Source organism: Plasmopara halstedii (assembly GCF_900000015.1).
Source record: "Plasmopara halstedii genome assembly, contig: Scaffold_614, whole genome shotgun sequence".
Classification (NCBI taxonomy): Eukaryota; Oomycota; class Peronosporomycetes; order Peronosporales; family Peronosporaceae; genus Plasmopara; species Plasmopara halstedii.
Window position 1 is genome coordinate 533,222 of NW_020187532.1, and position 12,056 is coordinate 545,277.

At 48.4% G+C, this 12,056-nt stretch overlaps 2 protein-coding genes across 2 annotated transcripts; both read right to left on the reverse strand.

Annotated features, from left to right (window-relative positions):
* Positions 1-5,933: 5,933 nt before the first annotated feature.
* On the reverse strand, positions 5,934-7,835 carry PHALS_12129 (-like trna modifying archaeal-type; the record flags this gene model as incomplete). Its single annotated transcript, XM_024727616.1, has 1 exon — positions 5,934-7,835. The coding sequence occupies one exon, from the start codon at positions 7,833-7,835 to the stop codon at positions 5,934-5,936; it is 1,902 nt and encodes a 633-aa protein (XP_024578175.1).
* Positions 7,836-7,963: 128 nt separating this feature from the next.
* PHALS_14570 (uncharacterized protein) lies at positions 7,964-9,569 on the reverse strand. The gene has a single exon (XM_036407497.1). It carries the CDS (start codon positions 8,289-8,291, stop codon positions 8,076-8,078), a length of 216 nt encoding a protein of 71 aa, XP_036263194.1. The 5' UTR covers positions 8,292-9,569; the 3' UTR covers positions 7,964-8,075.
* Positions 9,570-12,056: the final 2,487 nt, after the last annotated feature.

Consider the following 12,056-nt stretch of genomic DNA (forward strand, 5'->3'; position numbering starts at 1 on the left):
TTTGGTCGGACAGAGTCCGAGACATGTTGGGCACGGCCCTTCAGATGCGCGTGGAGTGGTACGTAAACCACTGAGCACTGCTTTCGTTGCGAAGCAGTCTCTGCATGCCATTGTTGGCGTGGTCGGACAGAGTCCGAGGCATCTTGGGCACGACCCTTCAGATGCGCGTAGAGTGGTACGTTATCCACTGCGGACATAGCAGCTCTTCGTCAGATGTTGTTAATAACATCAAGGCTCTGATGGAGCAGGGAGTGGGGACACCGGACGACGCCAAGTGCGTTTTCCACGGGTCTCAATAAGACGTCAAACATCTATAGATAGGTGACGGCGAAGTCGTATGATACCTGTAAGACGCAGGGCATCGACCCTGACCCAGGGTATTTCTACCGTTGACGATAGCGCACAGCTTTATACCCTTGTCAACGGCATGACTGGGGAGAAAAACCGCGATGTTACCCTCTAGGGTATTCCCGCGGTGATGCTCTTCTTGAGCAGAAAGGACCTTTGATGCGTTTAGCGGTACGTTGAAGGCAGGCAATTTAGCCGAGGTGGTCATCATACTACCGAACGAGGAGATTAAATCGCCGTTGCTCCTGAATGAAGCTGTCTTGGAGCACACTAAGAGGGTGCTGAACGCACGAAGTGAATCATCGATCCTGAAGGATCCCTCGAATCTGTATTATCTTTTGGTAAAGAAATTTCAAGACGTCGTCTTCAAAGACCCGCCGTCGGTCCTACTTCCGGACCGAGATGTGCGTCATGAGATCGACCTGGTTCCGGGAACCAAATATTGCGTAACACGCCAATTGCCCCTGCCCAAGGAGCAGTGCGACGTCATTAGCGCCTTTCCGTGCGAAGCACGACGCAGGAATGGTGTGTGAGAGCAAGTCCCCCCATTCGACACCCCCGTTTTGTGTTCCGAAACCGAACGGCAAGTGGCGTATCGTTCATGCTTACAATAAGTTCAAAAACGCCAATTCCTAGAAGGATGTTCTCCAGAACAATAGGTTGGCTGTAAAAAGTACAGCGCACTCGACTTGGTCGATTGTTATTACCAATTTGTCATTAGAGTGAGTAAAATGTTGCAGACAGCGGTAAGTACTCCGAGCGGGATGCTCTGTGAGTGGCTGGTGATTCCCCAAGGGCTGTCAAATGCACCAGCAACAATGAATCGTCTTGTGACGCGATTGTTCAGGCTCCATCGGGCGTATGCACAAACATACTTCGAAGACATCTTCGTTTACAGTGGTGCAGAGCACAAAAGGATAGATGAGAAAAACCACATCGTCTATTTGGGTGTGGTGCTCAAGTGTATGTGCACGAATAAGCTGTAAGCTGATGCATATAAGTGCATCTTCGGCGCTGAAAAAATCCCTTGATATGGTGCTTCATGAGGAAGCGTGGCTCTTGAGCGAATCTCGCTACAGTCAAGGCCATTGCAGACTGGTCGGTTCAAACAAACAAACCAAAAGGACTTGTACAAGTGGCTTGACCTCGCCGACTACTTGCACAAGTATAGCGCGAATTATGCGAAAATGGGACGGCCAATGTCGATTCTCCTTAAGAAGGAAACAAAATGGTGTTGGGACACCGAGAATCGGAAGGCTTCTGACGGGGTTAAAGACAGCATCCTTCATGCACCAATACTGGCGTTGCCAGACCCCGATCATTCTTTTAGTTTTGTCTGTGACGTTCGGAATTTGCCATCGGCTGTGCATTGCTGCGATCAGACGCCGAGGGACGAGATCGGGTGATCGTGTTCGAATCTCACCTGATTACGGCTGCGGAGAGGAGCAACCCAGTACTTGCAACGAAGTATACACTTGTCAGGTTCAGGTGCACCTGTTCGGCTCAAAGCCGTTTGTGATCTACACAGATCATGCGTCACTACGCACTGCGACTCAGCCGCCTCACCTCCAGAGGATGACCAGGTGGCTCTCATTCATGCAAAATAAAACTTTGAAGTGAAGTATAAAAAGGATAGCAGAATGCTTTGGCTGATGCGTTGTCACACAGACCGGACTATGAGCTTACTGATGTCGTGACCGTAACGTCGTCTGTGACGGATTTGATCCGTGCAGCATGCGCGGGTGATGATATGTGCGTAGCTCTGCTACGGGTTCTCGGGGTCAGGGAGTTTGAAAAATTGGACAAGAAGTTGTTGTCGCAATTGCGCACACTGTTGCGCCGATATTTGTTAAATAACGGGTTAATGTATTATAGTACCGATTCGACGGATACGCCACGAATTGGGTTCCTCACAATGAGGATTTGAAGTACCATATTCTCTATGACGCCCACGACACCCTACTCAGTGATCATTTCGGTCGTGAGAAGACGTACAGCTTGGTGAGTTGCCTCTTTTGGTGGCCCTTGCTGTACAAGTGAACGAGTACATATGCGTGTGCGTGCGAGACGCGTCAAAGTGTGAGACCCTCTCCGATACGGCGGCGCTGACCAGTTTAACCGGAACCCTCCGAGTGTTGGCAGTCTATGTGGACTTTCTGTATAGCCTGCTGGAGGTCTCTGCAGACAACACGGGTGTGGTGGTCTTTGAGAACCGTTTGAGCAAGATGGTTCATCTTGCGGCAGTGCGGACACCATTGACTTATTGTTATCAATTAATTCAAATTTATTTTTTTTCAATTTGAATTGCTGATGTAATGGGGCACGGTGTGGGTACAGCGACACTGGTTGTCAATCGTGTCATTCGACATCATGGACTCCCGAAGTGAGTTGTCTGGCATAGAGACCCGCGCTTCACTGGGAAGTTTCGGTCTACACTTTTCAGGATGCTGGGCACCAAGATGACTATGTCAACAGCGGACCATCTGCAGACCGATGGTCAGACTGAGCGCGTGAATCGCGTCGTCGAAGACGTTCTACGCAGCGTATGCGCTGAGACGCTGAAGCGCTATGTTGTCACTCGTAGCGTTTGCTCTGAACAATGCAGTGCATTCATCTATCGACTATACGCCGTTCTACGTGAACGGGCCTATTAATCCTCGCGTCCCGCTGACGCCGCCATCCCATGGCTCGGGGCTTGGTGGGGGAGGAATAGCCGAACGGCTAGCTGATGTCAGCACCTCACCATGTGTAGACTTCCTGTCTACTAGATTAAGTATTACGACACCTTTGCGATGCGATGGCTGAAAGCCAAGCCATGCAGAACGATTTGCAGACAGAAAAGGAAGAAGAAATGTTGAAAACATTGATGTCGGATACGAGGTTTTATTAAACACTGAAAACCCTTCGACAAATGCAGTTTCTGTTGTCTTTAAGACGAAATCAGTCCACAATTTTTTCTGAATCTCTTAAGGTCATGGCCATGCGAGGCCTAGCGTAATCGCCCAACCTTCCGAGAAGGATGCTCACCCATCTGGTGTTTATGTGGACTTGCTTAAGCCGTACCGGGATCCGGCGCCCAAAGGCGCTCGGCTTCCCAGAAGTTGAACTAACAACTGGTTCTAAGCACGGAGTGCAACAACTTCCACTTAAAACGGCGAAAGGCGCTCCACCGTCGCACCATGTGACGTATTTGCCTGCTCGACGGCTAGGAGCCGCTCCGACAAAGCACGAAAATCCTTAACGCCAGGCATTCATTGCAAAAAGTGCTCTAGGCTTTCGAGGTCTTACACACAGCGGTAGGCGGCCTCGGAGAGATGCTCGGCGGAATGCCGATGACGATAGACTTTGTCCTCCAACGCTCGGAGAGCATCGCGAGTCACCGGACGGCAATCGACCAAGTCGACATCGTCCACCGACGACTCTTTTTAATGAGAATGGTGGCAACCATTACCACGTGGAACGCCTTTTGGGTCGACGTCGTCGATGGAGGGTTTCAACCCAATATCTTGTGAAGTGGCGGGGATATCCAAACTCCGAAAATTTGTGGGAGTAGAGGTTCCACTTCAGCAGGACTGCCCAAACGTCGTAGACGCTTGTGACAGAAGGATCATGACGCCTTGCGTCGACAGGATCATCGCGCTTCTCGGTAGTAGCCCGGATAGATGAAGTGCGCCAACGGCGCGACTTGAGCCCAGCTCAAACCCTGCGGACACCATGTCCGTTCCCCGACCTCTCAGAATCCGGAGGAAGTGGTATTGTTACTAATCGCCTCGACGAGACAAAGAAGCAGCAATTGGAAGCTGCTCAGATGGCGGCTCTCCTGCGCTCGAATCCACGTTCGATCTTAGACCCTCGTGTGGAATACGGCTTCCGCTCGGCGGATCTCGCTACTGAAGCGAAAGACGCGATCACTCGAACGAAAGGTGTCTACGTAGTCGGGCCTCCGGCTACTACACAAGCCGAGCTTGATCAGCGGAAAGCTCAGCGAGCTGGCTTATTGATTTATCTAGGAGACCCCAATGGATCGGTACCGCGCTTGACTTCGAGCTCAAAAAAGAGGTGCTTCTGTTCCCGCAATGAACCATTCTTGTGGTGCTTGCCCCCGGCGAAACTGCTGCAGATGATGATGTGCTCTTTGAGCAATGGGTGCAGCGGCACCGGAAATCGGCTTTACTGTCTACCTGACAGCGAAGCCACAAGGGAGTGGACGTGCGCGTTGATCGCCATCTTAGATTTGAGTTTGCCAAACTCAAGGCGCGCACCGACTTCCTTCGTATTGTCGCCCTGCGACATAAGGAACAATCCATATCGCTTCTGCGAGCTCCGTGGTCTCTCACACGGGTGATTCTACGATCACAGCAGCATAGATCCATAGCTTCATGGCCCTCCGGCTTCCCTCGTCACCCCATGCTGGAAAAGAAGTGTCCAACTCGTAGTCGACTTCCTCCAGTTCCTCAACAAGAAAGTACGTCGCCCGGGGGGGGTGCCCATTATGTTGTGCCCAGTTGCCGAGGCCTTGGGATGTACTTCCCGTGAAGCCGCGGACGTACTGTCTGAAGATGCACCCTTTGCGGAAGAAGAAGGGCTTCGCCCGCGGTTGCACTCGGAACCAGCTAGGCTTGGTGTTTTGCGTGTCATAGATACAGTGCTCATTGAGCGGAGAATGTTTTAGGTTGTTCTTGTTAACGTAACGGTGTCTCAGACACGCGAGCCTCATATGAGGCGACCGTTAAATGTGAACTGAGGACATTCACAATTGGAATGGGGGAGAACACAACGGGGTCACAGCTGCCCTTGTGAGAAAGGGGGTCGCACAATCCTGTGCGACCGTACAAAGGTATGTATTTCACACTAGTGTAATAACACAGTGGTGTGGCTACACCGTAATAAGAAGCACCACGGCAGGATTGCCAGTAGTAATGCAAATTACTATATTGATAAGGCTCTATCATTCTATCATATTAGTTAGGAATTACAATATTAATTAGGATAAACCAGGGTTCTAGATATGAGAGGTCTGCCGAAACTAAAACAATTAAACAGTTTTTTTGTTTTTGAACAGAACAATTCGTTTGCCTTGGTAAGGCTTGAGTACTTAGAATTAGCGGGTTGCGATCCGCCACACTTGTATTGGTTTTTCATAAGAATCTGACCCTAGCTTACCTTCCTCAAAACAAAGAGCTACGGCAGCCCCACTGCATGAATAGTATAATTCAATTAATTTATTGGAAATATTCATTTATACAGATAATCAATTTCCCGTTTTGCCAGAGAGTGAAGAAATCTAATAAAAAAAGCAAACAATTTTAGATAGCATCAGCTCTAACTATATAAACTTTTAAAATGGCAGATCCAACTAGATGCTTTCTAGGTGAAGTACGAACCCAAACTCTGTGCGTTAGTTTATGCATACTCTTTGAGTCAAAGCTTTCTCCGTGCAAAGTGCACGGCAACTGCGTTGCATATCCTATATAAGCAGAAATCAGGCGCCTAGTTTTAGTGAAGATACAAAATTAAAACTTAATGATATCAGTTAAAATGAGCCCTAACGTTCACTATTAATCGTACCAAGCACTGCAAAGCAATCACTTGCGCGTAATTAGACGTGCTGCTACAAAAGACGTTGACACTACGAGGGTAGCAAGTGCCGCTAGTGTCACTTTGTCAGTATTCAAGTTGCTCCACTTAGCCACCATGTTCGTAATTGTTGATACCGACACGTTTTCATCCTTGTTTTTTCGAAACAGCTCTTTGGCCACAGCTCTCTTTTCATTCGAATTAGAGCCGCACGTCTCGAATGAATCTTCACCACCGAATGAGCAACCTACTTTGCTCCCTTCACAGGATTCTTCATTACCACAACAGTTGTCATTTCCTTTATGTGCACGATTATAACCGTCAGTCATGTCACCCGCCGCGGTTGCGTCGGACATCAAACTTAATCTCTTTACGGACAGATCTTTTTGGCTATTACAAATATGCTCGCGAACAGCTGCGGCCGCTGCAGTTACGGGCTGAGATTGTGATATCACCTTCCCGACTACGTGGAAACGCGCGGCGGTGATGACGTGCACCTCCGCCGTGCAACCTATGAGGGAGTCGTCACGGGGAAGGAGTACTTTGGTATAATTTTTGGTATGTGCAACCGTGTACTTTTTGTCGTCTGAGACTTCTGTATTAATCCAAACTTTATCGTTCGTACCCACCAAATGATGATAAGGATCAAATCCCTCGAACAGCTTTGTCAACTTGCGACTGCGAGTCTTCACTACTTGCGTAGGAATTCTTTTCATTTTTGCTGCCGGTGTACCTGGGCGAGGGTAGAACTGAGAAATGTTCATAATGTGAAAACGATACTTTTCGACAAGCTTCATCGTCTCGTCAAAATGTTTCTCCAATTCTGTTGGAAAGCCACATATAATGTCAGTTGCAAGCGTAAGATCTGGCACTTTGGCGAGTAATTCGTCCGCAACACGACAAAACTCAGCAACTGTATACTCCCGATTCATCGCCTGCAACACATCGTCACTACCGGACTGAACGGGAACGTGGAGGAACGAATAGACTCGATCGTGATTAAGCACTTCAGCAATTGCATCCAAGTGATTCAAGATGTATGGAGGGTTTGTCATGCCTACACGAAGCATAACGCCATCTGGCAAAACCTGCAGTAATTTGTGCAAAAGTGCTGGTAGATCGGTGTCAATGTCAATGCCATAAGCTCCAGTATCCTCGCTGGATAACCATATTTCAGTCACACCCTCATTTATCACCGATTGCGCTCTCGAAACAATAACTTCAGGCGTATAGCTTCCCAATTTACCTCGTGCATGACGCGTCTTACAATAAGTGCAAGCTCCAAGACAGCCTGTGCTGAGTGGAATAATTTCTACCATGGGATTCTTCCGAATTTTCGGCAAATCCAACTCAGGAAGGCGATTCTTGGACAAAAGACGAACAACGTGGCCTTTGAGAGTCTCCTCAACGACCTCCACAACCCGATCGACCTGCTGAATGCCAACAATGCTGACCCCCTCGAGGCCTTTCAAATGGCGATCAGCTTGTGGCACGCATCCAGCGACAACGACGGCTTTGTTTTGCTTACGACCCTTAATGACCAAGTGCATAAAGGCAGCCTGGGATGGGTCCTTGACTGTACAGCTGTTAAGCAGCCAAAGCTGCGCTATGTCTGGAGACTCTGTAAAGCGGTATCCATAACTTGCCAGTACGCCCTGCATGTATTCAGAATCGCTTACGTTGTGCGAGCAGCCATACGTCTTCATCCAGATAAGCTGCGTACCAGGAACATGAAGCTTCATGCTTTCCGAGTCACCGTCTGCCGTGTTGATGCTGTTGATACTGTTATCCATGGACACTTTAGATATTTCCTGAAAGTGCGGTTTTGGTGCCACCATCGGTGTGCGCACGGAGCTCAAGACCGCGCGATCCAGCTCCTCCTCGTTAATCATGTCCTCGATGTCGTCCATGTTTTTCAAATCGCAAGTTAAATTTCGTGGCCTGTAAGGTCGAATGATTTAGCATCGATATATTTGTAAAATACATATTTATCGTTATGGGATATTTATCGTTTTAATAGGTGTGATGTATATGGTGAAATGTATTCACTATATCTCGTCTAGACTTTGGAGACAAGGTCGATGACCAGATTCTTGTGTTACTTTAGCGCTGATATTGAAGTTCTGTTATCATGGATCACAGTGTACTCTTCAATTCAATAAAATTGATGAAGATGCTGCAACTAGCCCGGGTCTACCGGTGCAAAATGATGTGTCTTTGAAATTGTCAGACACATTTGTTTGTAATAAAATTGCTCTCAATGGAATTGTACTAGCGAGCGACGTAGTAAATGATTTAGCTTTACTCAAATAATCTGTCGAAACATGATGCGCAGATTGCTCCGCACAACTTACATCAGAGTTCATTTCGAACGTGGCATTTTAAGTTTAATCACGTGACTATCAGTCAATATCAGATCCGGGTCGCGCCATTTCCAAGGTCACATTTAGCCGAATCAACTTTCGCATTTCGCGGTATACGTTGTAATACAGGACTCAAGGGGTGAGCCCAACCGGTACGCGCTTAACGCGAAATTCCCATGTGCACCAACTTCACGCCTGATGACTTTGGATTGCTTCATGTCCCGCCTGGATAATATCTGACTGTTCCAACTTTCTATCCAAACACTGCCTAGAATGCGTGAAGATGACTGATCAGGTGCGGCAATCTCGTATGTTAATCCCGTAAACTGCCTACTCTGCATCTTTAGGGAACGTCATGACTCAATCACTGCTGCGGGCAGCAAGCGTAATGGTGTCTAAACGGTCCGCAACAATACGTCAACAGCATTCTGGCCATCCAGTACGCATCGATTACGAGAGGATGTCACATTTGTACATTTAAAAGTCTCAAAGCCGAGCATGACAGCACCAACCGCTCTGGCGAGGATCCACCCGCCAGTTGCTCCATGCACCTGAAATGCTGTGGTCTGGCGCTATAATAATTTTGTACTTTGCTAATTCTGGGCTGAGCAATCCATCAAAAGCGTTAAGAGCCTAAAACGTATTATTTCAAACCGTATATGCCTGACTTAAACCTGAAAGCTGCCCCGGAACCTGTAACGACGCATCCACATCATTCAAAACTGGTTGTCGGCAACAACTATTCTGGACTTCCCGTATTTTGTGAGAGTCTAGTGATCGCCTTCCCGAACTCTGTGATAATCAAGTCTGATTGAATTAAGAAAAGGACGAGTATCGGATGTCGATCACCGAGGGGCATCATACAAATTGTACATTGGCAATTGTACAACATTGTCACATCGAACATTTCCATCCTGCCTAATTTCGTGGAAGTGGCGCAATAACACATCTTGAAAACCTAGTTCTAGATACTTTCAAACCGCATCACAACTGCATCAAGACATTTACATGCATTAAATAGGGCCCATAACAGTAACCAGGTGTGCAGATACTTATTCGGGTCTATTAAGGCAAGACGGGACGAGCGAGAATAGACTTGGCGAGTTGGCTGCATTGTAAATCAGTCCTATCCTAAGACATATTAAACCTCCCCTCTCTTTTTTACTCCTATATTTCAGGAGAGACAACTTTTACGAATACCGCTAATCCTGCAACGCTATCTGAACAAATTATTTTTGCTCATGGCCAAACATCCACCGATACATGACAACATGTTACCGTCCACGACTCAAAGTTATATCAATAAGCTCACTTCTTCAATTAAAAATTGACAATGTCGCTAATTGCAAAGCTATAGATTTCCGTTCCCTAAAATATTTTATCTACAACATCGTCGATTTATGCATTAATACGTCAACAACTCAGAACAGCAACACTTCGATCACGATGTACAATCGCTATTTTCTTTCTCATCCGGATACCGCGGCTTAGTCCTGCTTCTGCCTTCTGAGCTTTACTTAATCAGAGAACATTTCAGCTTCTGGTTATTTATAAAGGCAGAAATTGAGAGCTGATTGCTGACTACTTATTATTGAGAAGGAAAAGTTACGACTTAATCTGCTTTGAACGGTGGGGTCCGAAAGCAACTTTTTGGTGATCGTTCTGGCCAGGCATCTAATTATGAGCCGATAGCATCCAAAAATCTCATAGCAAGCCAGACCGTGCTTCAGGGTACACACTTTGGTCGCGAAGACCGTATTTTCGATCTGGTACATGGAGTGGATTGACATTTCGTGATAGCTAACTGATGCCATTAGTTTATCTGCCCCTTCAAGAATATAAGTGCAACGGTCCTCCACGTACCCTGGTATGAAAGGGCGGGTCGCACAAGATGATGTAATTTGAGTAAGCTCACGTAGACCACAGGTGCAGCGGGGCTGCCATATCTTAGCGCTTGAGGAAGCGTAAGTTATGTCACCGACCTTTCGTTCTATACTTAGAACAAGTACGAGTTAGCGGATCGCAATCCGCTTACTCCAAGAGTAATTATTGCCTTAGGCTAATTGACTCTTCCGTCTAAATCCAAAACTGACTTTATTTATTTTTATCTGCGGCAAAGCCGCCTGATCAAAATGGATAGATTTTTATAGTAAAATCTACATACATGCATAAGTACTGGCTACTCAGCCACGTACCGTAGTCTTATTTGAGTGCAGCACACCGTGCCCATCTCGTGTGACAGACACCCCTGATACTAGGGTACGCATAACCCCCGTTACACTCCCCCCATTAAGATTGAGAACATTTAGAGTTTTTATCGATCACTGCTTCAACGAGGCATGCGTGTCCGCTAGACACTGCAACTCCGTTCGTTGGAACTAAACGACTTCCGTGCTCAATGAGCCCTGTGTCAATGACACTGAAGTCACCAAGTCTCGCTGGTTCTAACAGCGCACACGGGCAGAGCCCAACTTCGTCTCCCGCGCGCGATACAATGTCGAACAGTGCATCCGCGACATCGAGGGATGTAAATCTTAGGCTCGACGAGCCCGAGCGTCAAGCTCCGCCTACGCTATCAATGACGAGTGACCTCTTAGAGAATGTGGAGGTGGTCGACTAGGAGTGTGACACTCCTTTTCCCGCATGGGATGACGAGGAAGGCGAGCTGCAACAGCAGCGTGATACGAGCCCTGCTCGCGCCTTGCGGACCCCATGTTCGCTCCCTGACTTCTCGTCAACCGAGGAACGTGGGGTAATAACCAATGACCTCGACGGGGATCAGAGGCGGCTGCTTAGAGCTGCCCATAGGGCAGCTCCAAAGCGCCCCCACCAACGGCCCGTCATTGACCCTCGTGTGGAGTATGTTTTCCGCACAGCGGATCCCGCTGTGGACGCGAAGGATGCGGTACCTCGATCGTTACGCGTCCACATCATCGGGCCCCCGGCCAGAACTGAAGATGAACTTGCCAAACGGAAGGCTCCTCGAGCTTGTTTCTTGGTTGCGCAAAAACTTCCGGTGTAAGCTTACCGTACTCGTCTGAGTGCCCAACGAGGTGGTTCTCGTGTACCCGCAATGTAGACAATAGCTGTAGTGCTCGCCCCTGGCGAAAGCGCTACAGATGACGAAGCGCTCTTTGAGCAATGGCTGCAACGGCAGCGGAAACGTTTCTCACTGTATGGTCGATCCACAAGAAAGTGGACGTGCGTGTGGAGCGGCACTCAGATTTGAGTTTGCCAAACTCAAGGCACGCCGTCGACTTCTTTCGGATTGTCGCCCTGCAACATATGGGTTAACCCCTAATGCTTCCGCAAGCTCTGTATCTTCGACCGCAAGAGCTCAGGGCTACTATTTGAGCAGCTCAGCTCATGGCCCTTCTATTTCCCTGGCTATTGCCGGGAAGCGCGGGGCGTCTGATGACGCGGGACGTTCTGATCGTTTCGATCAAAAGCGTCCACGACGATTGGGCAATCTTGCCGAAGTGGCGCCTCGAACCCCCACGAGGTTTCGGAGTCGGGATATCCCCGCCACTTCGCCAGATATTGGGTTTGACCCTAGTGACGACGTCGTCTCACGAGACGTTCCACGTCATAGTGGACGTCACCGTTCTCATCGAGAAGAGTCGGTGGCGGGCGGTGACGACCGGGCCGACCGCCGTCCGGTGATTCGTGCATCTCTTCGAGCCCTTGAGAACGAGGTCCTTCGTGATCGAAGCTCCGCTGAGCGTCATGCTGAAGTAGCATATCGCTGTGCGGACGCTCTTGACGATT

What these genes read in the sequence shown, in the direction of transcription:
- PHALS_14570 (XM_036407497.1), bottom strand. Translation starts at nt 8,291, where the DNA reads ATGAACTCTGATGTAAGTTGTGCGGAGCAATCTGCGCATCATGTTTCG.